This window comes from Enhydra lutris, unplaced genomic scaffold (genome assembly GCF_002288905.1).
Source record: "Enhydra lutris kenyoni isolate GAN:26980312 unplaced genomic scaffold, ASM228890v2 scaffoldscaffold1, whole genome shotgun sequence".
NCBI lineage: Eukaryota > Metazoa > Chordata > Mammalia > Carnivora > Mustelidae > Enhydra > Enhydra lutris.
Genome location: NW_019154085.1, coordinates 95,376,856 through 95,403,890, shown reverse-complemented (window position 1 = coordinate 95,403,890; position 27,035 = coordinate 95,376,856). Strand labels below are relative to the sequence as shown.

The 27,035-nt window shown below is 43.6% G+C and overlaps 2 protein-coding genes across 2 annotated transcripts in view; one reads left to right on the top strand and one right to left on the bottom strand.

Annotated features, from left to right (window-relative positions):
- LOC111143022 (UBX domain protein 4) overlaps window positions 1–9,378 on the top strand; it is a 56,941-nt gene extending 47,563 nt beyond the window's left edge. The window contains exon 13 of the mRNA XM_022496438.1: window positions 8,715–9,378. Within this exon, the coding sequence (XP_022352146.1) occupies window positions 8,715–8,853 (139 nt within the window). The 3' untranslated portion in view covers window positions 8,854–9,378. The remainder of the gene's footprint in view (window positions 1–8,714) is intronic.
- A 5,056-nt stretch (window positions 9,379–14,434) lies between these two features.
- LOC111143551 (lactase) overlaps window positions 14,435–27,035 on the bottom strand; it is a 50,840-nt gene continuing 38,239 nt past the window's right edge. Inside the window, exons 10-17 of the mRNA XM_022497380.1 lie at window positions 26,448–26,738; window positions 24,924–25,122; window positions 23,244–23,446; window positions 21,000–21,109; window positions 19,023–19,157; window positions 16,889–17,112; window positions 15,841–16,068; window positions 14,435–14,972 (exon numbers count right to left, since the gene is read on the bottom strand). Of these exons, the coding sequence (XP_022353088.1) occupies window positions 14,752–14,972; window positions 15,841–16,068; window positions 16,889–17,112; window positions 19,023–19,157; window positions 21,000–21,109; window positions 23,244–23,446; window positions 24,924–25,122; window positions 26,448–26,738 (1,611 nt within the window). The 3' untranslated portion in view covers window positions 14,435–14,751. The remainder of the gene's footprint in view (window positions 14,973–15,840; window positions 16,069–16,888; window positions 17,113–19,022; window positions 19,158–20,999; window positions 21,110–23,243; window positions 23,447–24,923; window positions 25,123–26,447; window positions 26,739–27,035) is intronic.

Genomic DNA, 27,035 nt, shown 5'->3' with positions numbered 1-27,035 from the left:
CTGTTTTTTTCCCATTTGCAGAATGTATTAGTAATGCCCAGTGCCTTATTCAAAATGAACATTTTTGTTATGGGTACTATGCCATCTTTCTACATAAGGGAAAAAAATTAAATGTTCTGAAGTTTTACTGTATCATCTCTCCTGGGAAGCTCACTACCTAAGTTTTCTCAACTACCTTTCTAGAACCTACTCCTGCTACTTTGTTTATTGACTTCTCCTTATCCCGTAACTGTAAGCGCACATTTTTTTTTTTTTTGCAGGACTAAATAGTATCTTTCTTGCTAACCATGTTTTGTCCAACAAGATATTTCATTTAATTAATTTCTCATAGTTATCTTGCATACATTTTTTTGGAGGTGTCACTGTGCTTTAGATAATTTTAATCCTTTATAGCAGCGCTTTGGTCTGCTTCTTGTCTTCTACCTGTCTTCATTCAGAGAAAGACCAGGCTGTGAAAACTGGATATTCATTTGAAAATGTTGCCTTCTTCAGAGTGTTATTTTACACTGGTCCCTTAAACAAGAGGTCTTTTTATTGCAGATGGCCAAGGTTAGCATGGTAATTCTAAATAATACCAATGATGTTAGCTTATACCTCTGTTAAGATTCTGCATATTTGAAACAGGTTAATGGGAAGTATTTTCCTGGAAGGTAGGATTGTAGTTTTTTTCTGATTAAATAATAGCATGGTTTATTATAATATATACCTCTTGCTGTTAAACACTGTTGAGGGGCGCCTGGGTGGCTCAGGCTCAGTGGTTTAAAGCCTCTGCCTTCAGCTCAGGTCATGATCCCAGGGTCCTAGGATCCAGCCCCGCATCAGGCTCTCTGCTCAGCAGGGAGCCTGCTTCTTCCTCTCTCTCATGACCCCGAAACCAAGAGTCGCAAGCTCTTCTGACTGAGCCGGCCAGGTGCCTTGCTGTATGGGCTTTTAAAACTTACTTTGAATAAGGGAAGAGATACTAGGATGGGGCAAAGGATGGGTGAATGCATATCTGGAGAGCAAAGCTTTGTGTCCCACTATTTGTTGGTTGCCACCCCCCGCCATTCAAAGGAGAATGCCTTAGCTTATATTTCACCCGTTTTCCTTTCCATTTTCAGATGCTGAAAGCCTTTTTGTTGTTGTTCTTTTTTTCAGTTGTCATTTATGAAATACATTTATTCATTGGACAATAAAACATATTTTCCCACAAACCTTTTCTTTTCTATTCTAAATCTATTCATTTAATCACTCAAGAAATAAAATTCATAGTCAACTTTTTCCCCTCCCTTTTCCCTTACTCTTCTATATCTAATCTGTCAAAATAAATATATTTTGTTTCATTCCTTTCCACTGCCTTAGTCAAAGATCTCATAATTTCTCACCAGAATCATTGGAGTAATCCAGTTGATCTTCCTACCGCTAGATTTGCGTCTGTCCCTTGGTTTAACCAGATTATTGCATGAGTTAACTTTCTTTTCTTTCTTCTGCTCTCCTTTCTTTTCCTCTCTCCCTGCCTCCTCTTTTTCTTTCTTCAGTTTGTTCTTCCTTGCTTGCTTTCTTGCTTGCTTTCTTTCATTATTAACATATAACATATAATTTGTTTCAGGGATACAGGTCTGTGATTCATCAGTCTTACACTATACACAGTACTCGCCACATCACATACCCTCCCCTGTCTCCATTACCCAACCACTCCATCCCCTCACCCCCTTTCCCTCCAGCAACTCTCAGTTTGTTTCCTGAGATTTAGAGTCTCTTATGGTCTGTCTCCCTCTCTGGTTTTGTCTTGTTTCAGTTTTCTCTTTCCCATTAAGTTCTGCTTATCAGTGAGATCATACAATAATTCTCTTTCTCTGATTGACTTATTTTGCTTAGTATAATATTCTCTAGTACCATCTACATCATTGCAAATGTCAGGATTTCATTTTTTGATGGATGGCTGTGTAATATACCTGGGTGTGTGTGTGTGCGCGCGCGCGTGTGCATGCGTGCGCGCACATGCACACGTGCACGTGTATACCATATCTTCTTTATCCATTCATCTATTGATAGACATTTGGACTCTTGCTATAGTTTGGCTGTTGTGGATGTTGTTACTGTAAACATTGGGGTGCATGTGTCCCTTCGGGTCAGTATATTTGTATCTTTGGGGTAAATCCCCCGTAGAGCAATTGCAGGGTTGTAGGGTAGCTCTATTTTCAGCTTTTTGACGAACTTCCATACTGTTTTCCAGAGTGACTGTACCAGCTTGCATTCCCACCAACAGTGTAGGAGGGTTCCCCCTTCTCTGCATCCTTGTCAACACCTGTCATTTCCTGATTGGTTAATTTTAGCCATTCTGACTGGTGTGAGGTAGTATCTCATTATGGTTTTGATTTGTATATCCCTGATGCTGAGTGATGTGGAGCACTTTTTCATGTATCTGTTGGCCGTTTGGATGTTTTCTTTAAAGAAATGTGTGTTTATGTCTTCTGCCCATTTCTTGATTGGATTATTAGTTCTTTGGCTGTTGAGTTTGGTAAGTTCTTTATACATTTTGAATACAAGCCCTTTATCTGCTATGTCATTTGCAGATATCTTCTCCTATTCTGTCATTGTCTTTTGGTTTTGTTGACTTTCCTTTGCAGTTCAAAAGCTTTTGATCTTGGTGAAGTCCCTAAAGTTCATTTTTGCCCTTGCTTCCCTTGCCTTTGGCAACATGTCTAGCAAGATGTTGCTGCAGCTGAGGATGAAGAGGGTGCTGCCTATGTTCTCCTCAAGGATTTTGATGGATTCTTGTCTCATATTGAGGTCTTTCATCCATTTTGAGTCTATTTTTGTGTGTGGTATAAGGAAATGGTCCAGTTTCATTCTCCCACATGTGGCCGTCCAGTTTTCCCAATACCATTTTTTGAAGAGACTGTCTTTTTTCCATTGGATATTCTTTCCTGCTTTGTCAGAGATTAGTTGGCTATCGAGTCAGGGATCCATTTTTAAGTTTTCTTTTCTGTTCCATTAATCTATGTGTCTGTTTTCGTGCCAGTACCTGCTGTCTTGATGATTACAGCTTTGTAACAGAGCTTGAATTCCGGAATTGTGATGCCACCAGCTTTGGTTTTCTTTTTCAACATTCCTCTGACTATTTGGGGTCTATTCTGGTTCCATACAAATTCAAGATTATTTGTTCAAGGTCTGTGAAAAAAGTTGATGGTATTGTATTTTGATGGGATTGCATTGCATGTGTAGATTGCTCTAGGTAGCATAGACATTTACACATTTGTTCTTCCAACCCATGAGCATGGAACATTTTTCCATTTCTTTGTCTTCCTCAGTTTCTTTCATGAGTATTCCATAGTTTTCTGAATACAGATCCTTTCCCTCTTTGATTAGATTTATTCCTAGGTATCTTATGGTTTGGGGTGCAATTTTAAATGGGATCAACTCCTTAATTTCTCTTTTTTTTGTCTCCTTGTTGGTATATAGAAATGACTGATTTCTGTGCATTGATTTTATGTCCTGCCACTTTACTGAATTCCTGTATGATTTCTAGCAGTTTTAGGGTAGAGTCCCTAGGGTTTTCCACATAAAGTATCATATCATCTGCAAAGAATGAGCGTTTGACGACTTCTTTGCCTATTTGGATGCCTTTTATTTTTGTTGTCTGATTGCTGAGGTTGGGACTTACAGTTCTATGTTGAACAGCAGTGGCGATATGGACGTCCCTGCCTTGTTCCTGACCTTAGGGGAAAAGCTCTCAGTTTTTCCCCATTGGGGATGATGTTTGCTGTGGGTTTTTCATGGACGGCTTTGATGATGTGGTATGTACTCTCTATCCCTACACTGTGAAGAGTTTTAATCAAGAAATGATGCTGTACTTTGTCAGATGCTTTTTCTGCATCTGTTGAGAGGATCATATGATTCTTGTCCTTTCTTTTATTAATGTATTGTATCACATTGATAGATTTTCAGATGTTGAACCAACCTTGCAGCCCAGGAATAAATTCCACGTGGTCATAGTGAATAATCCTTTTAATGTACTGTTGGATCCTATTGGCTAGTATTTTAGTGAGAATTTTTATATCGATGTTCATCAGGGATATTGGTCTGTAATTCTCCTTTTTGATGGGGTCTTTGGTTTTGGGATCAGGGTAATGCTGGTCTCAAAAAGAGTTTGGACATTTTCCTTCCATTCCTATTTTTTGCAATAGTTCAAAAAGAGTAAGTATTAATTCTTCTTTAAATGTTTGGTAGAATTTCCCTGGGAAGCCATCTGGCTCTGGGCTCTAGTTTGTTGGGAGATTTTTTATTACTGCTTCAGTTTCCCTGCTGGTTATGGGTTTGTTCAGGTTTACTCTTCCTGGTTCAGTTTTGGTAGTTTATACGTCTTTAGGAATGCATCTATTCCTTCTGTGTTGTCTAATTTGTTGGCATATAGTTGCTCATAATATGTTCTTATACTTGCTTGTATTTGTTTGGTGTTGGCTGTGATCTCTCCTCTTTCATGATTTTATTTATTTGGGTCCTTTCTCTTTTCTTTTTGATAAGTCTGGCCAGGGGTTTATTAATCTTATTAATTCTTTCAAAGACCAGCTCCTAGTTTCGTTGATCTGTTCTACTGTTCTTCTGGTTTCTATTTCATTGATTTCTGCTCTTATCTTTATTATTTCTCTTCTGCTGGGTTTAGGCTTTATTTGTTGTTTTTCCTCCAGCTCCTTTAGGTGTAGGATTAGGTTGTATATTTGAGACCTTTCTTGTTTCTTGAGAAAGGCTTGTAGTGCCGTATACTTCTTTCTTAGGACCATCTTTGCTATACCCCAAGGATTTTGAACAGTTGTGTTTTCATTTTCATTTGTTTCCATGATTTTTTAAAAATTCTTTAATTTTCTGGTTGACCCACTCATTCTTTTTTTTTTTTTTTTTTTTTTTTTTTTTTTTTTTTTTTAAAGTGTGTGATCGAGAGAAAACAGAGGGAGACAGAGAGAGAGAGAGAGAGAGAGAGAGAGGGAAGCAGGCTCCCTGCTGAGCAGAGAGCCCGATGCGGGACTCGATCCCAAGACCCTGAGATCATGACCTGAGCCGAAGGCAGCGGCTTAACCCACTGAGCCACCCAGGCGCCCCCCACTCATTCTTTAGTAGGATGCTCTTTAGCCTCCATGTATTTGAGTTCTTTCCAACTTTCCTCTGGTGATTGAGTCTCCAAGCATTGTGGTATAAAAGTACACAGGGAATGATCCCAATCTTTTGGTACTGCTTGACACCTGATTTGTAACCCAGGTTCTGATCTATTCTGGAGAATGTTCCATGTGCCCTAGAGAAGAATGTGTATTCTCTCGCTTTGGGATGGAATGTTCTGAATATAACTGTGAAGTCCATCTGGTCCAGTGTGTCATTCAAAGCCCTTATTTCCTTGTTGATCTTAGATGATTGGTCCATTGCAGTGAGGGAGGGGGTGTTAAAGTCCCCTATATTATTGTATTATTGTCATCGTGTTTCTTCGATTTTGTTATTAACTGGTTTATATAATTGGCTGCTTCCATGTTAGGGGTATAAATATTTACAGTTGTTAGATCTTATTGGATAGACCCTTTAATTATGATATACTTCTTCATCTCTTATTACAGTCCTTGGTTTAAAATCTTATTTGTTTGATATAAGGATTGCTATGCCAGCTTTCTTTTGATGTCCATTAGCATGATAAATGGTTTTCCACCCCCTCACTTTCAATCTAGAGGTGTCTCTGGGTCTAAAATGAGTCTCTTGCAGACAGCATATTGATGGGTCTTGCTTTTTTATCCAATATGATACCCTCTGTCTTTTGATTGGGGCATTTAGCCCGTTTACATTCAGGGTAACTATTGAAAGATACGAATTTAGTGCCATTGTATTGCCTGTAAGGTGACTGTTACTGTGTATTGTCTCTGTTCCTTTCTGTTCTATGTTACTTTTCGGCTCTCTCTTTGCTTAGAGGACCCCTTTCAATATTTCTTTCTTTCTTTTTTTTTTTTTTTTTAATTTTATTTATTTATTTGACAGAGAGAGGGAGATCACAAGTAGGCAGAGAGGCAGGCAGAGAGAGGGGGAAGCAGGCTCCCCGCTGAGCAGAGAGCCTGATGTGGGCCTCAATCCCAGGACCCTGAGATCATGACCTGAGCTGAAGGCAGAGAGGCCTAACCCACTGAGCCACCCAGGCGCCCGCTTTTCAATATTTCTTATAGGGCTGGTTTGGTGATCACAAATTGTTTTAGTTTCTGTTTATCCTGAAAGTTTTTTATCACTTCTGTTTTTAACGACAACCTAGCTGGATAAAGTATTCTTGACTGCGTATTTTTCTTGTTTAGTACCCTGAATGTATCATGCTAATCCTTTATGGCCTGCCAGGTCTCTGTGGATAGGTCTGCTACCAATCTAATGTTTCTACTGTTACAGATTATAGACCTCTTGTCCTGAGCTGCTTTCAGGATTTTCTCTTTGTCTCCGAGATTTTTAAGTTTTATTTTTAGATATTGGGGTGTTGACCTATTTTTCTTGATTTTGACAGGAGTTCTCTGTGCCTCCTGGATTTTGATGTCAGTTTCTCTCCCCAAATTAGGGAAGTTCTCCACTATAATTTGCTCCAGTATACCTTCTGCCCCCCCCTTATTTTCTTCTGGGATTCTAATTATTTTTAATATTATTTTGCTTTATTTTATCACTTATCTCTCAAATTCTTCCCTCATGATCCAGTAATTGTTTCTCTTTTTCTCAGCTTCTTTATTCTCCATCATTTGGTCTTCTATATCACTAATTCTCTCTCTGCCTCACTTATCCTATCAGTTAAAGCCTCCATTTTTTATTGCACCTCATCAATAACCTTTTTGATTTCGACTAACAGATTTTAGTTTTTAAATTTTTTAGATTTTAGTTCTTTCATTTCTCCAGGAAGGGATTCGCTAGTGTATTTATAATCATTATTCTGAACTTTAGTTCCAACATTATACTAATGTCCATATTGATTAAGTCCTTGGCAGTCAGTACTGCCTCTTCTCTTTTTTGAGGTGAGTTTTCCCGTTTTGTCATTTTGTTGAGAATAGATGAACAAGAAAACAAAATACTCAGAGGGCAACCATGACCCCAGAGAAATGTACCCTAAACAAATCAGAAGAGACCTGAAATGGTTGGGGGGTGGGTAGAATATGATCAGGCTGGTGAATAGAACAGAGCCATACATTAGATTTTGGGTATATTTTGGTCTGTTAGAAGAAACTGCATGTCTTTGCCCAAGACAGAACTGTACCACCCTTGCCAGGGGCCAGGCTAAGTAATCTGCTCGGGTTACAGTAGTTTTTGTTCCCTGAAGGCTTTCCTCTTGGCTTTAGAGGATGAGAATGAACATGTTGGCATCCCACTCTCTGGCCCCAGAGGAACCGAGAGCTTGGGCTCCCCTCCTCATTGCACTCTCAAAGAAAAGCAGTCCATCACTCCTGTCTCCCTGGTCTCTGTCCACACTCCGTGCTCACCCAGTGTGTGACCAAGTGTTTCTGTCTCTGGCACATGGCCCTGTTTGGACTCCCCAAACCCAGCAGATTCCTGGGGTGCACTCCCATTCTGCTCCTGCCAAGGGAGGAAGGGGAATCTCCCTGGATCTGCCACTTGTGGGTCCCTACTTCAAGAGCAGTGGCCCAACTGTGCAGCCTATCATGGTTTGTGGCAACCCTGAGCAGAAAGCCCACTCCTGGGCTCACTATTGGCAGCCAGATTCCCCGCTCTGGTACTTGGGAGCTCTGCCACACTCAGGCACCCCCAGTCTTTCTGTGACCCCAAGGGTCCTGAGACTGTACTGTTCCAGCAAGGGTTCCACCCCTCGCTTAGCCACCAGGGTGATGTCCCTCAGTGGAGCAGACTTCTGAAAGTTCCAATTTCATGCTCTGCTGCTCTTGCTGGTAGCTGGCTGACCAAGGCTCCTTCCCCACGCGGTCTTTCCCATATGTCGTCCCAGATTCACTTCTCCGCACCTCCTACCTTCCAGAAAGTGGTCACTTTTCTGTTCATAGAGTTGTAGCTAGTCTTTTCTTCGATCTCTGGTTGAGTTTGCAGGTGTTGAGAATGGTTTAATAGCTAGCTAGCTGAGTTCCTGGGACCAGACAAAATTTAGGTCTCCTACTCCTCCTCTGGAGCTATTTTGCTCTAGAACTCTTAAGTCCACACGAAGTAACTGGTATGTCACTGAGTGATTTGACTCTGAGTCAGAGCATTTTTAACTAGCCAATCAGATGATAACTTATGTTTAACTTTTCTCTTTTTGCTCATCACCATCTTGGACGCTGTCAGTCTGTTCTTAGTAGATTTTATGTAAATCAATCCTTACAGATTATGAAAGGATTAAAAACTGATAATTGATTATTTCTATAAATTAGGCTAGGAATGGAGCTTGGATAAGCTCTAGGGTGTCATGTAAGTTACTCACATTTTAGTTTGCATAAATAATAAAGGTTATTTATTTATTTAAGGCCCCTTTCTCCTAAGACTTAGAAAGTCATCAAGAGAAACATGGAAATGGAGCAGTGACTGGGCTGGTTTGGCTTGGAGAACAGTTGAAGTTAAACTGCCAAAAACGTGTATAGTCTTGTGCCATGTTAGGAGATGTGATTTTCTCCCCTGGACTCTCCATAAAGTACAGCTTCCTGTCCTGATGGAAGTGTAAAGGAGATAGCTTTGTACGACTGCTGTTTTCACTTTTTGTCACCTTCTGTTCTCTCCCTCTCTTCTTACGTCAGGGACCCAGTCAGGAAAAGAGTGCTGGAGAAACGGGGGGAAGACTTTAAAAAGGAGGGGAAGATCTACAGATTGAGGACTCAAGATGATGGTGAAGATGAAAACAACACCTGGAATGGAAATTCTACTCAACAGATGTAGTGTGACAAGTACAGTATGTGCAATAATCATTGTTTTCCCTTATGATTTAATGCAACTAAAATTCTACTGGAGAAGTGGGGCTGCTTTTTTGTTTTCCAGCTGGTCTGTAAAGTATCTCTGTATTCCTGCTTAGTGGGTTAAAGTTGTTTAACTCCTCAGACAGCTCAAGAGATGATGTAACTGGCTGCTAGGTCCTTGTATATGGTAACCAACTGCTAGAAGCCTAAAAGAATCAAAATGTCTGCCACAGCCCCGTTATCCGCTTTCTTACTCAGTATCTCATATACCTGTTAGCCCCTTGCTCTCAGATGACAGGTTTTGTTTAGAGCTATTTTGCTCCAGAACTCTTAAGTCCACACAAAGTAACTGGTACGTCACTGAGTGATTTGACTCTGAGTCAGAGCATTTTTAACTAGCCAATCAGATGATAACTTATGTTTAACTTTTCTCTTTTTGCTCATCAGCTGCAAGCAAAATCTTGTAGTTTTTAATCTTAAACACTGAATAAAAAATCTTTTCCAAAAATCAAAATGATCTTAATTTTGCTTTAAGTTTTCTTATCCTAGCATCTTTTTGTTGCACAGGGCTCTGTTGAGGTCATGCGTTTGATTCCCCCCCCCCAAGTACTTCCCTGGAGCTATCTCAGAAAAGTAGTTGTGAGCACCCTACTTGACGTATAACTGGAGGAAGACGTTTTCTGACACACATGGGTGCTATGGTACTGTATGTCCCAAGTCACTGAGGCATCACTTTGTTGGTGTCATGTTATGTACAGTCTTTGTTCTTCTCAGATGCGAAATAGCTGCTGAGTTACAGGTAGTTCTCTTCTGCCTTTTTCCTGAAGTTTTGCTCTGGACAGTCACCTTTCAAAGACCTAAAGTACCTATAGGTAGGACAGGAAGTATGGAATAAAGATATGACTTTTGCTCATTTGGTTATTCTTAAGAATTTTAAAGAGATTTAAAAAAAAATTTTTTTTTAATTTTATTTATTTGACAGAGAGAGAGAGGGAAGCAGGCTCCCCACTGAACAGAGAGCCCTTTGAAGGGCTTGATCCCAGGACCCTGAGATCATGACCTGAGCCGAAGACAGAGGCTTAACCCACTGAGCCACCCAGGTGCCCCAGAATTTTAAAGAGATTCTTAACTGACTTACATGATACTTCATCCCTTTGTTTTGGTAGTGGAGACCACTAACTCCTAATGTTTGAAAAAGAGAGTAAACTTGACAGTTCCTCTTTTAAGATTGGAAGATAGCACTTTTGAGTGTACTTACAGACTGACTGAATTTTGTGACAGGAGGAAGAAATTTTCTGAGAGCAAACTGTTTTTCACGTATGAAGTAACAATTTTTTTTTTAAGATTTTATTTATTTATTTGACAGACAGAGATCACAAGTAGGCAGAGAGGCAGGCAGAGAGAGAGGAGGAAGTAGGCTCCCCGCTGAGCAGAGAGCCCGATGTGGGGCTCGATCCCAGGACCCTGGGATCATGACCCGAGCTGAAGGCAGAGGCCTAACCCACTGAGCCACCCAGGTGCCCCGAAGTAAAAATTTTTAAAAACGGTAATAGTGTTGACAAGGAAACAGCCGGGCTATGATGTTGGTAAGAGTGAAGACTGGTATACTCTTTCCGGAAAACATCAACAACCTTAAATGTTTCAAAGTCCTTGATCATTTTTTCTGAGGAATGATTATTAATGTAGACAAAGTTTAGGTACAAACATACTCATTAAGTCTTAAACTGACCAAATGCCTTCTGCAGAAATAGTCAGCTTTTGATGAGGAGAAATGGTACAGTACTAATTTATAATTCAGTTTAACATATATTCATTGACTACCTGTTTTGTGTTGGGGGGAGAAAAACAGAATACAGAGTTGTAGGTAGTCTGAGCTCATCTTTGTACATACGTTTTATATATAGATAGTACTGTATTGATAAAGTGTAAAGAAAACAACCAAACATTAGCAATGGTGACGTGGTTATATGTTCTTTTAATTCTTTTTGTACCCTATTAGGTTTTCCCAATTTTCTGCAATGATCGTATTATTTAGATAGCTTAAAAAGTGAGTTTGGAAAAGAAAAATTTCCACCAAGCATCCCGTTTAAGTAAAGATTATAATCTTAAAAAATACAGCAATATGTGATTAAAAAAAAAACCCAGACCTTTCAAATGGGTGTGACCCTGCTAATAGCTATTAGAAATATGCTTGCAGAAACCTGGAGTACCTCAAGTCTGTTTGCTTGAAAAAAATTAAATTTCAGAGAAACATATGTAAAAGAGTCATTCACAGTCATTTAGTAGGAGGATCTCTCTCCTCAGCTTTATAATTTAAAAAGTATACTTAGTAAAAAATTCCAAACAATATAGAAGGCTGTAAAATAAAAGTCTCTTTCCTTACATCTTACCCCAGTTCTAGTCCCCAGGGGTAACCTTTAATAAGAGTTTCTTTTGTAATCTTCAGAAAAATGTTAAGCATTTATAAGCCAATATGTGGTAATTTTAAAATAGGATCATATTATATACACTTGCATCTTGTTTACTTACACAGTGTAGCTCTTTCCCTGTCAACACATAGCTACCTCATTATCAATGGCTATGTAACATTTTACTTGATAAATATACCCCAACTTATCTGTTCCCTGGTGGCATCCATTAATTATTACAGGTTTTTTTTTTCCACTTGTTTTTGTTTTTCTATTAGAAATACTGCTATACTGAACATCTTTGGGACAGTATCTTCTTAGCTGTGAAAATATACCAGTGGAATATGTTTGTATAACTGAGTCATGGAGTGTTTGCAGTTTGGATTATAAATGAAACTGCCAGAATGCCGCCTGTAAATGCTCTGTGAATATACCCTCCCATTGACAGTGTGTGAGAAAGTTGATTTCCCCACATTCTTACCAACACTTACACTTTTTCATCTTTGTCAGTGGTAAATGGAAGTGTTTGCATTTTATATGCATTGTATTGATCACAAATGTAGTTGAGCATCTTTTAATATTATTGGTCATTTCAGTTTGAGAACTGCCTGTATTTGCCAGTTTTTTTCATCTTTATTGATTTATAAGAATTCCATGTGCATAAAGAAATTTAGCCCTTCGTCTAGAATATGCTATCAGTATTTTCTCCTTGTTTATCTTTTGTGAGTATGTTGACAGTAATTTTTTGCCACAGTATTTGTATGATCAGATTAACCATGATTTTCTTTACGGCCTCTGGGTCCTAAGTCTTGCTTATAAATACCTCTCTTCGAGAGTTAACTTTTTTAAAAATTCACCCATCTGTCCTAGTTTTCTCATGGTTTCATTTTTTTTTTTTACATTTAAATCTAGTATCCTGGGATGGGATCTGGCTCCCTTCCCTGTGGCTAACATCTTCAGGAGCTAACCTCTTGACCACCACCATTTATGGACTACTCTGTCTGTCCCCCTAATTTGGTATGCCACCTTTGTCCTGTCCTTTATGCCCTGTGTAGTTATGTGTACAGTCTTGTCTTTTGTTGATCTCTTTTCTCTTTCTGCTACCACACTATTTTTTTTTATAACTAGCTCTGTAATGTTTTGTGGATTTTTTTTTAAAGATTTTATTTATTTATTTGACAGACAGGGAGAGAGGGAATACAAGCAGGGAGAGAGGGAGAGGGGAAGCAAGCTTCCCACCGAGCAGAGAGCCTGATGAGAGGCTCGACCCCAGGACCCTGGGATCATGACCTGAGCTGAAGGCAAATGCTTAACAAGTGAGCCACACAGGTGCCCCTTTATAATGTTTTAATGTTCTTTTTTTGCCCAGATTGTTCTGGCTCTTCCTACAAGTTTATTTAATGTGAAACTTCCTATCAGTCTGTGTCCCCCTCCCCAAAAAGTTACATTGATTTTGAGATTTAGAGGTAATTGACAACTTAAAATACTGAGTCTTTCTCTCAGAACTACCCTTACCCCCCTTTTTTTTTTTTTAAAGATTTTTATTTTTATTTATTTCACAGAGAGAGATCACAAGTAGGCAGAGAGGCAGGCAGAGAGAGAGAGAGAGGAGGAAGCAGGCTCTCCGCTGAGCAGAGAGCCCGATGCGGGACTCGATCCCAGGACCCCGAGATCATGACCTGAGCCGAAGGCAGAGGCTTAACCCACTGAGCCACCCAGGCGCCCCCCTTACCCCCTTCTGACAAAAACTTTTCCAAGCTACTGATGGAGGAAAATGCTTCTAGCAGTGAAACTTTTTTTTTTTTTTTTAAGATTTTATTTATTTGAGAGAGAGATGAGAGAGGAGAAGGTCAGAGTGGGGAGAAGTAGACTCCCTGTGGAGCTGGGAGCCCATGTGGGAATCAATCCCGGTACTCCAGGATCATGACCTGAGCGGAAGGCAGTTGCTTAACCAACTAAGCCACCCAGGCGCCCAGCAGTGAAACATTTGATAGGAAATTTCTACAGATACAACAGGTTCAAGTAAAGAATGCCTGAAAGGAACAAAATTTCAAGCATAATCAGTCATTTATTTTAAATAAACTCCATGTCACACGTGGGACTCAAACTCATGACCCTGTGGTCAAGAGTCGTAAGCTCCACTGACTGAGCCAGCCGGGCACCCCATGATCGCTCTTAAATCTAGCTGAAAACTACTTTTTAAATAACATTTTCCCTGATATCTAGAAAGAATATATAGACCAAATAAGTTTTTAAGTATTCTACACTGGGATTATCTTACTGTTATTAGCACCTTGAGGGGAATTGATAAAGACCACATCATTTTTCTGTGCTCCCACCAGCACTCTGGATGTGTTTTGTGAATAAACACACAAAAGGAGCAGGTGTGCTTTCTGTGCTCTGTCTCCAGAATGTGCTTGGTAGAGACATGGTCCTTTATCCTCAAGAGGCTGATAGTAGAGAAATACACACTCCCAGTATAATATGGACAAGCTGTCCGTATTATAGCCCCTTCCATTTAGGCAGAAGGGACAGGGAAGAGACAGGTTTTGGGGAATTTAGGGGAAGCTATGCAGGGGGAAGAGTGCATTATGTGAGCTGAGATGTGAAGGCGTTTTCAGAATAAGGTGCATCCTAGGAAGAAGAATAGTATTTGCAAAGAAAGGAAGAGGGGATAGTCAAGGGCTTACACAAGGTTCAGAATTACCACAGAGAGAAAGAAGAGAAACAGGTTAAGTGAACCATGGTCAGATTACAAGGCCCTTGAAGGCTATACTTGTCCTTAGAAGTCATCCTGGGCAGGGGAAAGGCAGGAAGGACATTAAAGTGGCTGAGAGAGGATCATTCAGAGGTCATCTCTCTTTGGATGTCAGGGTATCTCTGCCCAAGGAATATACAATGTAAGCAGAAAGCATGTGTCTGGTGGAAAAGCTTAGAAGCCCGAGAGGGCTTGTGTGACTGCATGAATTCTGTGGAACCTACCTTCTCAAGGAGAAGCAGCTACAGGATATAGGGCATGGCTTATAGTACCATTTTTTTCTGAGCAACACAAGGTCTGAGACTGGGAGGCAGTTTGAAGGGAGGCAGGAGGTGACAATGCAGTCCATCTGCACAGTGTCTTATTAAAAGGATTGCTATGGTTTTTGCTCATATTTCTACCTTTGAAGCTGCTGAACCTTAAAGCGACCCGGTTAAGTGGCTCACAGAACCACCAGATGAGGTCCGTACTTGTTTCTTTCCACAAGAGCCAGGTGCAGGGTCTTCCAGTGCTCTGATGAATTCCTGATACTGGGACAAGATGCGTGTATTTCCATCTTAGAGAGTGGTAAGATTCATGTACTAACAGTGCAGAGGTTTGATGAAGAAATCCCGCCTGGGCAGAATAGAAGATCCTGAGGAGTTCTGTGGGCAGTGAAGGTATACAGGCAAACTAGGCTTGTTTTGCAGAAGTGGAGCTAGTGGTAACTTGTAGGTCAGAATGCAGAAATAGTACTCAATTCCTGTTGGCCTGGTTGTGTTTTCCCTTGCTTGGAGTGCTTACAGTACTTGTAGGACAGAAATGTCACACAAGAGACGCCAAGAATTGCAAGAGAAAAGAGTACATACAAAGCTGTCTGGGCTTCTGTCGCTCTTAGTGTTAACCCCAGGAACTGCACTTCCTCTTCTCTCATAGGGCTGATGGTAGGTCCAGCATCTAGGAGAGGAAGACAAAGGACAATTTATGCACTCCTACAGATTTGGTTATCAGATCAATGTTAACTGATGTTAAGCCCAAGCTACGTCCTTAGAATAGAGTCACACGTATCCAGAGCGAGCTCGTTGCTGAGGTGACGACAGGATGTAGCCCTTTCACTGAGTTACTGAACCTGTGAATGAAGGAACGTAGTTGTAATTTTTTTAAAAATCTGTCAACAGTTGGAGTAAAGTGGATAATTATTTCTTTTCTGTAGTAGTAATTTATGCTTTTTTAGTCATTCAAATATTGGGCCCCTTACATCATGCCAGTCACTGTTTGCAGTCAGTATTGTATGTTAGACCCTCATGTCCACCTGGAGGTGTGTGCCTAGTTTCTTGCCTCAGGTGGCACAGTTAGTGGTAGGGTTGGGACAAGAATCTAGACTTGCTCTTCCCAGACCAGGGCCTAGTTTCTAGATGTAACATTAATCCTCGGTTCCTTTGTTTCATCCTAACAATGTCTGGAGCATTCAAAGAAAATACTGGTTGAATGAATGAGTGAAAGTAAATAAATATTGGAGGGGCGCCTGGGTGGCTCAGTGGGTTAAACCTCTGCCTTCGGCTCAGGTCATGATCCCATGGTCCTGGGATCGAGCCCTGCATCGGGCTCTCTGCTTGGCAGGGAACCTGCTTCCCCCTCTCTCTCTGCCTGCCTCTCTGCCTACTTGTGATCTCTGTCTGTTAAATAAATAAATAAAATCTTAAAAAAAAAAAAAGAGTAAATATTGGAAAGGCAGAGAGGTGGGGAATAAAGGAGAATAGACTGAAAATGTCTCTCCCACCCTCTGGTTTTAGTCCCTCCCAGAGCCATATCTCACCTTCTTCACCTTCTGACTGGAGACAAGGGTGTGGCCCCGCAGCAGGGTCAGGGAAGCCGTTGCACCGGGCTATAGAGGCAAAGAACTTGGCTGATGCTTTTGGGATTCTTGGGAGAGAAGGGTCTGTGTAGTTCACAAAATGCAGACCAAACCTCTCTGCGAAGCCTGTGGCCCACTCAAAATTGTCCATCACACTCCAAACCGTGTATCCTCGGAGGTCCACCTTATCCTGCACAGCTGCCCAAATGCAGAGGCCACAGCGTGAGTTTCCTTTGTTTTACAAGAGCCCATTCTACCAGGCCTACAGAAGCCACACCTGCCCACAGCTCTCCCACAGTCCCCGCCTGCAGGTGAAGAGTCGGCTGTGGATGGACTTAGAGCCATCAGCATTTTCCCAGAAAGGCTCAGTCCTGAATGGGAGTGCATGGGTAGACTACATTAATCCTGCTCAGTCACCTGCCATCCTGTCTCCACATGTTGGGATACCAGTCTTGGGGAGTGCCTTAAGTGTTCATGCTTTTTCCAAAAGTAAGTAAGTGGCCCTTGGAAAAGATTTCCACTGGACTAGAACTTTCTAACCATTTCTCTCCGCTGCTGCAGCACTCACTCTTTCACTCAGCATTACTTACAGTCCCTTGTCCTAATCCCATCCTATCCCACCCCATCCTGCTGAGCTGAGGGTCTCAAACTTTCACTTGAGGAACAGAAGACCCTACAGACTGCCCCCGCATCTTACCCCTCCTCCTCCCAGCACCTGCTTCCAGCAGGCCACTGTTGTTCAGGGACATCAGACATCAGGGATGATATGGCAGAGCTGATGACTGCCAGGAATTCAAGTCTCGCTGTATCAGGCAACTGGGTTTGCTTGCTGAGCTTACATCTAAGAAGGAGAAGACTCAAGAGTGCAGCCTCAAAGAAAAGCTTAAGCCTAACAGGAGGGAGCAGCAGCCTCTTTCTCATGATGGGGTCTCGTGGTTGCAGTATTCTCCCAACTGGAAATGTAAGCAGGTGTTTCCAGTGGTAAAAGGTGCACAGGGAGGGGATAGGCCTGTCCTACCTTTGAGGGCTTCGTTGATGTAACTGCGGAGGTAGTAGATTCTTAGGGTGTCATTGAGGTCCGTTTCTCCCCGTTGGGACACTCCATTCTCTGTTACATAAATTGGGGGGTTGTTGTACTCCTCCTTTAACCAGTTCAGTATCCTCCTGAAGCCAAAAGGTGTCATCTTCAGCCAAAAGGAACCAGAATCAGGCCAAGAGCGATCTGTGATGGAGGCCACTCCCCTACAGGTTCAAACACAAGAGATAGGTCTCAATGTGTAAATCCCAAGAGGCCCTTTGCATAAACACAAAGCAGGGTTTATACTAGGAAAAGCATTAGGTTTAGTCTAGACTTAACAGTCATAGCTAACTGCGGATGAGTCCGGTTGCCTCACATTCTTCTCTTTTTGTTAGTTCGTACTGCCTGTTGCTGGCCTAGCTGTGACAGGCCACCTGAGCTGTTTGCACCTCCACAGATGAACGGTTTCACTCATGGAGTGTACCCTCCAAAGGGTGTGAAAGGCTCTGGGATTCCCTGATCACAGTCTCCAGTAGGATTTGAGTGCTGAGTTGGGAGAGAGAATGGGCTTCCCTGCATAAAGGACATCTAGTCAGCACCACAGGTGTGGCCGCAGGCACCCATGGTTGGGCCCCCATTTGTGTGAGTACAGGGAACACATAGGCTGGGACCTGCTTTAAGTGCCCAAGGCCCTGCCTCTGTCCAGTGATGGACCTGGAGAGGGCAATATCTTATGCCAAGGAAGCAACTGCTGGGGAAAGCACAGAAACCTGAATGTCTCCAGAATCACACTTCTTGTTGTTGTTTAATTTTGCTTAACCTACAGTGCAATATTGGTTTCCACTATAGAATTCAGTGATTCATCACTTGAACACCCAGTGCTCATCACCACAAGTGCCCTCCGTAATCACTCACGCAGCCCATCTCCCACCCATGTACCTCCACCACCCTTCAGTTCTCTTTTGTTAAGAGTCTTCTATGGTTTGTTTCCCTCTCTCCTTTCCTTTTCTCCCCTTCCCATGTGTTCATCTATTTTCCTTCTTAAATTTCTCATATGAATGAGATCATATGTTATTTGTCTTTCTCTGCAGAGTCATACATTTCAAATAAGGACCAATTATTTAGATCTTAACGTCCAAATCCTTCAGAAAAAAAAAAAAAAAAAAAGTCTTATCAGTAACAATTTTTCTTGCTCAGCTGAACTGGATCCAGAACATTTTTAAAGTTGAACACAGGTCACAGGGAGAGAGTGCCAGGAATCAGGAGGCAGCAAGAGTCCCGTGGGTGCTCAGCCAGGGACCAGCAGGGAAGTGTTTTCTCAACCCCGTCAGAGTCCAACTCGGGGGGTTGCAGAATGCAGTGGATGGGTAGATGTTTGTTTTAAAAGAACCGAGACAGATTCACAGCTGATGTGGAAACATGCTTGTTACAAAAGGAGCAAGACAGTGTGTGTATATATATAATCTCGGTTTTGGGTAATATATTTTTATGTATAAATTCATAACTATGAATACATATATATACTATACATCTTACATAGTTTACATAAGATATATATATCTATACTATATAAACTATACTATATATCATGTAGTTTATATAATGTATGTACTTACATGTTCTATTTATGAGGAGAAGGAGAGGTAGCTTACCCTCTACACATATGCATAAACTTCTGGAATGACACCCACAAAAATTTCCTATTCTTGCTTTCTGATGTTTCCACCATGACTGCATTTGTGTAATGCAGAAATAATAGTTTATAGTTTCACCTTTACCCCAAAGCCGGGGGGGGGGGGTAAACCCAACCTGTTTGACTGAAATACATCTGATAATTGAAACAAATTTGACCAAAGAAGAAAAACAAGGGAAGAAAAATATTTAAAGTCTTGACCATGTTTGACAAAACTCCAAGCATGTCTGTCTCAACAGGAAGCACCTTGGAAATGCTAGCCAGTGTTATTAGCAGACTGACAGAGGTTTGATTAGGTGTCTCAGGAGGGGACTCATCATCAAATTCCAGGATGTATGGCGTCAGGAGGCAGCTTTCTAGGCTATGCAGTAAGAGCTGGGCAAAGGGGCACCTTGCTGTCTTCTCCAGAGACTGCTCCAGATGCCCTGTGGGCCGACTTACCTGTCTGCATCAAAGGAAGAGATCCAAGAGGCATAGTCAAGGTTGTAGGCCAGGATGGTGGTGTAGTGATTAAACCCAAAAAAGTCATAGGTACCATTGATCCTCTTCTTCTCACTCTCCGTGAACTCTGGGAGCCTGGATGGAAGGAGCCATGAGAAGTGTGGGGCTTGAGCATCATGCTTTGGGGAGAAAATGTCCTGGGGCAGGATTTGGGAGTGCTCCAACTACCCTGCCTGGGCACCTGGCACTTTCATCTTGACTGAAATTTTTGCTGCCAGTAACCTAGTGGATCAAAACCTTCCCCCACTGGGGTTTCTGAAACGTTGGGAGAAAACTAAAGCCTAAACCCCTCATGCCCCTCACTCTCCTACCCAGGAGCTAGCAGTAGCTCCTTAGGGCTTGTGGCATCAAGGCTGAGGCCCTGTGCCTGGCCTCCAGGCTCTCTGCCCTGTGGGCTTGCCACCGCCCCCTGCCCTAGCCATTGAGCCAATCCCCCCAGCTCTCAATTGCAGGTATCCCACTCATTCCCACCAGGCCAGCGCTCACACCCTTCTCCTCAGTTGGAATGCCCTCTGCTCTCCCACACACTACTCATGGTTAAGACCCAGCTTAACTGGTGTCCCACCTTGTCCATGAAGTCTTCTTGTTCTGCCCACCCTCATCTCATCGTTTGAGTTTTCTTTGTATGGAGAAATTCGGGAAGAGAACTGTAGTGGTGTGAGCTTACTCTCTTCCCAGCTGACATGTCAGCAGCTTGAGGACCCAGACTCGGAAGCCTCTCCTTATACACACCTTACTGACTTGCCCTGATCTGGGGACACGGTAGGTGCTCAGCAGAGTTGTGTCAGTGCCAGCTTGCTTAGTGGAGACCAGAGTTAGCACATCAGACCCCAAGGCACAGCCCGCTCCACAGGACTTACCCTAGCCGGGGCAGGAGTGCATTGTAAGGATGGGGACTGGATTATTGAGACTGCACAGCTGGGCTACATAAGGGCAAGACTGGCCAGCTATGTTAAGAATTCATACCTTTGGAATTCCTTTTACCCTCCCTGCTCATGGTCCCATGAGTCCCCTTGGAGCTTGTGGGTGTATTCCCATAAGGCCAGATCACTCCCCTTCTGCACAAAACACCTCTAATCCTAGCCAGATGACTCTTAGACTCAGCGTGTGGGCCCTGGAGTCAGCTTGGTTTCAAATCCCAGCTCTACTTCAGTAGCTGGATAATCTTGCCGTAATCTTTTTTTTTTTTTAAGATTTTATTTATTTATTTGACAGAGATCACAAGTAGGCAGAGAGGCAGGCGCAGAGAGAGAGAGGAGGAAGCAGGTTCCCCACTGAGCAGAGAGCCCGATGTGGGGCTCGATCCCAGGACCCTGACATCATGACCTGAGCCGAAGGCAGAGGCTTTAACCCACTGAGCCACCCAAGCGCCCAATCTTGCCGCAATCTTTGTGCCTCAGTTTATCCCTCCCTAAATACGACTCAGAGTGCCAATAGAAGATGTATAAATGCTAGGTGTCCCTGTTGCTATTACTCCCTTGACAGGAAGAGGAGTGGGCCCCAACTAGGACTACTTTGGTGCAACCATCGCCCCCTACTGGCCAAGTGACAGAACGCACATGCCTGGCAGTCACCCACTGCTACCCACATTCACTTGTAAGGTGGTGATATGTAAGTAGGATGAGCTGGAGAGTTTGTCCTTGCATGAAGTAGTGGGTTGCTAAAAAGTTGGTGCCTTTGAGACAAATTTCCTGTCTGTTCTACCTTTTGTCAAACACCTAGCAAGGCCCTGCCCTGGGCTAAGAGCTTCACATGCACAATCATGTTCAGTCTTCCCAGCAGCCTAAGACCGGCCTCTCTGACCCCAACAGCCACACACTCACCACTGAGCTGTCCACCAGAAGCCACAGTTTGGTATCACAGACCAGACTTCCTCCTGACCTTTTCCTGGCTGAGTGTCTGGACACCAGGACCTACCGAGACTTGCTGAGGCCTGCGGCCAAGCTTCTGTCACGGATCCGTGTCTTCATCCCCTCGTTGTAATCGCCATTCTTGAAAATAGGATGCGCGAACCAGCCTCCCATAAACTGCAGGTGGGGTGGGGGTGAGAGCCTGGGCATTACCGGGGGGTCACACTAGGAGACAGCAGCTCTCCTCACAAGTCCCGGGCCTCAGAACCCTCCCCTTCCTCTGAACCACCGCCCCACCCTGGGCTTAAACTCACATCCCCTCTGCAGCTGTTTGCATGTTGCAGAGATTCACAACCCCCGCACCCCAAAAGGAGAAGAACTGCACTGAGCACTGCCTCAGGACTCAGCAGACTGTCCTTGGCAGGGTCTCGCAGAAGACCAGAAGAGACTAGAAGCCTCCAGGCTGTGGATTTCCTCTCACCGCAGAGCAAGCCCCTTCCCCATCATCTGCCTAAGGTTCAACCAGAACTCTCTGGGGAGGGCGGAGCTGCAAGGCTTTCCTGGCTGCTCAAGGCCAAAAGTTCCTGCGGAATTTTCCAGCCCATTTTCTGTAATGGGGTCCAGACCACCTTACCCTTAGGGTGGATATGTGGCACCCAAATGCTATGATGCTGGGGTTCTGAGAGGCTTCTTCGGTCTCTCCTCATCGCTGCCCCCCCCCCACCTGCTGGCTAATGTCTTAAATGTGGGGGAGGGCAGCCCTCCATTCTCAGGCGGCTTTGGAATACACACACCCTGGTGAAAGAGGCTTTGTGCACTCGAGGCAACAAAGTGTTCCTTTCCGTGGAAGCTGACTTTAGGGTACGTGTATATCGTCCTGGGCCTCAGTATCACAGTTCAGCAGGTGGCTCAATCTGATGAAGTTAGAGCCTAACCTTTTCCTGAGGGTTTGGGGGTTTTTATTTCAGGATAATTATCGCTCTAATTTACCAGTTCTGTGAGTCTAAAAGGAGAGATGCATTATTTTTGTCCCAAGGGCTTTTCCCCACCTGGCTAACAAATGGGAAAATTAAGCTCTTTTTGCATTCATTAATTTGATTGCAGTTACCAAGTTCTCTTGTGAGAAGTCTGGCAAGCAAAGACCCATGTTCTCCCCTCAGAATACTGCTGCCTTCGAGCTCCCCCACAGAGCCAAAAGTGAGGGCTGGTGTGGAGAAGAGACACTTGCCTTTTCTGATGCTAAAACATGGGACAGGGTGCTTTCTAACCCCATCAGGGACAGTAGCAAGAGCCAGGGAAAAGCTGTGCCCTGGAAAAGACCATTCTTTTCTCTCCTCACGTCAGGGGCTCACACTGAGGGAAGGATGGGCTAGTTTGTTGGCATCTGCCTACTAGTGATTCTACTTTATTATTTTTTTAAGATTTATTTATTTACTGATCTCAGGGTTCTGGGATTGAGACCCATATCGGGCTCTCTGCTAGGCAGGGAGCCTGCCTCCTCCTCTCTTTCTCTACTTGTGATCTCTCTCTCTGTCAAATAAATAAAATCTTAAAAAAAAAAAAAGATTTATTTATTTAGAGTGTGAGCAGGGGGAGGGACAGAAAGAGAGGGGGAGAATCTTAAGCAGACTCTGTGCTGAGCACAGAACCCCATACGGGGCTCCATCTCACCACCCTGAGGTCATGACTTGAACCAGAATCAAGAACCTGACACTTAACCAACTGAGCCAGCCAGGCACCCTGTGACTACTTTCTAGGAGCACAATTCCATGACCTTATGTCCTTATGCATGTGCATGTCTTTATGTTAAACTCACAGAAGTGGAAAATTATGGGCACTAATGAGTTTCACAGAATCCAAAGGCCCTCAACCCAAGTAATTCTTAGGCCAAATAAATAAAATTAGATGGCGACACCTACAGGTGAAGTGTGACATTGCAGCCCAGCTCTATCAGCTACTATAGTCAAACCAGAAATTGAAGAGATGGAATTTCTGTTAGTTACCTTCAAACCGTGTTGCATGCAGCAAGGACTACAGGTACAAATCATTTTTAAGACTTAAAAACTCAACCTCAAAGAACTCTGATCACGGCAAACCTATGATATAGATAGGTTGTCTCTGCTTCATAGATGAGAAAACTAAGGTATAAGAAAGGTTTAGGTGATTTTTCCAAAGCTCACAAAATCGGGTAATAGCAAAATGGGGTCTTGAACCTAAATCTTTGTTTTGCCACGTAATTCCATTTCCATTCACTCAAAAATGGAGGGAAAGACATGCAAGAGTTTTAACGATTTCCAGAGGAAAAACAGACCTGAACGTATCTCCTGGCTGCCTCCACATCCTCCTGGTTGGAGGGATCTCTGGGCTCAGCCCAGTCGCTGCTGATGGTGATGGAAATCATGCCGCCTTGACTTGCACGGTACGTGTTGTTGTACAGATGCCAGGCCTCAGCATGAGCCTTTATTAGGTTGTGGCCAACAATGTAGGGGGCAGTGCCAGGCCTGAAGGAGATTCCTGGAAAAACACACAGATGTCAACGGAGAATGAACATGACCAAGAATATCCACTCTCTCCCTACAGATGGTTTCTATGTTGGGGAGAAAGAGTTGTAGATTTTGGTGTTAGGAAGAAGCAAATTCAAGTCCTAGCTGTGTAACTTTGGTTTCTAGCTGGCTGTGTAACTTTGGATAATTCAGTCTTTCAGGTTCCTCCTTGGCCAAGTGAGCAATAAGAAAGTTCTTGTGAGAAGGAAATGAGAGCACGTATGTGAAAACCTGAGCAGCACTGTGTCTGGTAAGAAGATACTTGGTAAATGTGGCTCCCATATCTCAGGCCAGGTACCCAGCAGAGTATGTGCCTTGGGAGTTGACATCCTAGCACTGTCTGGGGACCCACAGTGGAAGTGAGGGTTGGAGAATTCAGCTGATGGAAGCAGCTGACGGAGATTCCTTGAGAGAAACGTCATGAGAAAGGCCAACTCTCAGGTGTTGCAGGAAGTTGAAGGAATGGTAAACCAAAGCACCAAGGACCAAGAGAAGATAAATGTAACGATTTGTGGCTCTTTCCAGCTTTTTTTTTTTTTTTATTTTTTATTAGACAGACAGAGATCACAAGTATGCAGAGAGGCAGGCAGGGAGAGAGAGGAGGAAACAGGCTCTCTGCAGAGAGCCTGATGTGGGGCTCGATCCCAGGACCCGGGGATCATGACCTGAGCCAAAGGCAGAGGCCTTAACCCACCGAGCCACCCAGGCACCCCTCTTTCCAGCTTTTCCACGTGATCCCAAGGAGTCACCTGAACACAAATTCACTCTCTTGGGCTCAAAATTTGAGAAAGGATTAATTGGATGGTTCTAATGGGACAAGGACAAGTCCACAATCCCTTATTCAAAATCCTTAGGGATTATGTGGTCCAGACGTACAAGGGTTTTGTGTCTTAGAGAAGCACTACCTGGCAGATAGTATATTTACACAGCACCCCAACCAGACCCAGGAGAGCTCTCCGTAATCAAGGACCCAAACATATCTGTAGCAGAAATGCCCACACTAAGTGAGATCATGTCCATGAGCAGCCCCCCATTGGTTCAAGTCAGGATGAGCTCAGGTCAGCCAAATCGATTCTGGGAAACTTGGGTTTTGCAACTGCAGAAAATACACTGTGGACCTGTATAGTCCGACAGCTCATCCTTTCCTACAACCATTAGTCCCTGTCCCTGATCTCAGGAATCTTTCCATTTGAGGCAGGGCAAAAAAAGCACAAAGAAATGAAGCCATTTGGAAGTACTGACACGTAAAATCCGTATTTCACCAAAAGTGGTGTCAGAAGGGGAAATCTGCTGCATGTCAGGCGGCCTTGAACAAGAGGCAGGGATTCTGAGGCAGTGCTACCAAGCTTTCTTGGCCTCCTCTTCCAGGGCCACCTGGATTTCAAGTCTTGGTGGGGCTCAGAATGCCATGCTCCAAAGAGCTGGCGAGTTGAGACTGGGACCCTCACCTGGAGCTGATGTCCCGTAGCCATAGCCCTGGTTAGCGATGACAAAAGGCTCATTCAGGGTGATCCAAAACTTCACCTTGTCCCCGAGCCTCTGGAAGAGCACATCTGCATACTCTTTAAACCGCTGCACAATGGTCTCATTCTCCCAGCCTCCAACATCCTGGAGTGCCTGGGGTAGATCCCAGTGGTAAATGGTCACCTGTGGAGAAAGCAAGGCCAGCAGCTCCATCCATCTGCTTTCAAGGGAAATCACTGCTGCTGCACACATGAGCACAAACGCTACCTCAGCTGAGAACGAATGAGGAGACCAAGCAGTTCAAAGGTTCTTTGCTGGGAGGGGGAGGGCAGCAGTGCTGAAGTGAAAGAGTCAACATCTGGGTCGGAGAAGACCCGGTTTGAGTGCCGACTCTGCTGCCTACCAGCTGTGTGACCCTGGCTCGGCACAAAGACCTGCACATCATGTACCAGTATGAGGGAAGAAGTCCAGAGAGCACTTTATTGGCCGAGGGCATGGGGGGCGGGGGGAGATTGTAACCCTGGAGGCGACAGTCTGGCTGCAGTATGTAATCTCAGCAGAGGAAATGCAGAGGTGTCCTTAGGCTCACAAAATTTTGGTGAGAGCCAAGTAAGCTCACAAGTGAGCTTCTGTATCATTATTCATAATAACTCCCAGCTGAAAAACATGTGCCCTTTTGCCCCAGTAACTCTGCTCCTAGAACCACAGCCTACAGATCAATTTATAACAAGGCAAAATTAGGAATGTCTGTAACAACTCCCTGCACTAGAGGTTAAAATGGCAAAATACTGGAAACATCACAGGGAAGAGTGTTGCTAAACAGGAAAGTAATTCTAGAGGTAAGGTACAAACAGAACTGCATGTATCTTTAAAAAAGAATCAGTGGGGCGCCTGGGTGGCTCAGTGGGTTAAGCCGCTGCCTTCAGCTCAGGTCATGATCTCAGGGTCCTGGGATCGAGTCCCGCATCGGGCTCTCTGCTCAGCAGGGAGCTTGCTTCCCTCTCTCTCTCTGCCTGCCTCTCTGCCTACTTGTGATCTCTGTCTGTCAAATAAATAAATAAAATCTTTAAAAAAAAATAAAAAATAAAATAAAAAAGAATCAGTGAGGAAACTAGATATGGATACGGAAATATGGTCAGAAATACTGTTAAATAAAAGCAAGTACCAAGATGCATGTATGTGACCAGTATGGAAAAAGGCGGGAAAGGAACAAACATGCACACATGTATACATCTTCTAGCTAATCAGTGCAAAAGGAGGACATGAGAACCCAGCAAACTGGTTCTGGACTGCCTTCTTTAAGCAGGGGAACTGGATGGCTGGGGTCAGAGATCAAATGAAAATCTTCACTGTGGACTCTTCTACGTTTAAAATTCTGCACCTTGTGAATTTTTGACAGTTCAAAAACTGAATCCGAAAACAGCAGTTTGTTTACGGAATAAAGAGCCCCCAGCCCAGCTGGCTCCCACACGTGGACTTGACCAGAGCATGGCTGGGCCCGACCTCACCTGGGGCTTGATGTTGGCAGCCAGCAGCGCGTCAATGAGCCGCTCATAGTAGTTGAGGCCCGCTTCATTGATGTACTTGGTGGTTCCATCCGGGAGGACACGAGACCAGGCGACAGAGAAGCGATAGTGGGATACCCCCAGGTTCTGCAGGGCGACCACGTCCTCAGCAATCTTGTGGTAACTGTCACAGGCCACATCACCGGTGTCATCATTCGCAACCCTCAGCGGTGTGTGAGAAAACGTGTCCCAAATACTGAGTCCTTTGCCATCTGCTCTCCACGCACCTTCAATCTCAAGGTGACAAGACATGGTCTAGTTAAGTTCTGTAGTCGAGCCCCCACAAGTTCCTGTCAAGGAGGGTGTCTCAAGTCAGGACATAAGTCAGAGTCACCTCCTCTGAGAAAATTCTCTGGCCACCCTCTGATTTCTGAGCTTCTACAGCCTTTTATACACGCTGTGTGTCCACGCCAGCACTGCCAGACTGTATCACACAGTTGTGGGCGTGCTGATGGACTGCCCTTGGCATGGGGTCTTTTGGTCTTGGTGTCCCAGTGCTTAACAGGGCAGTGTCTGGTGACACTGAATGAC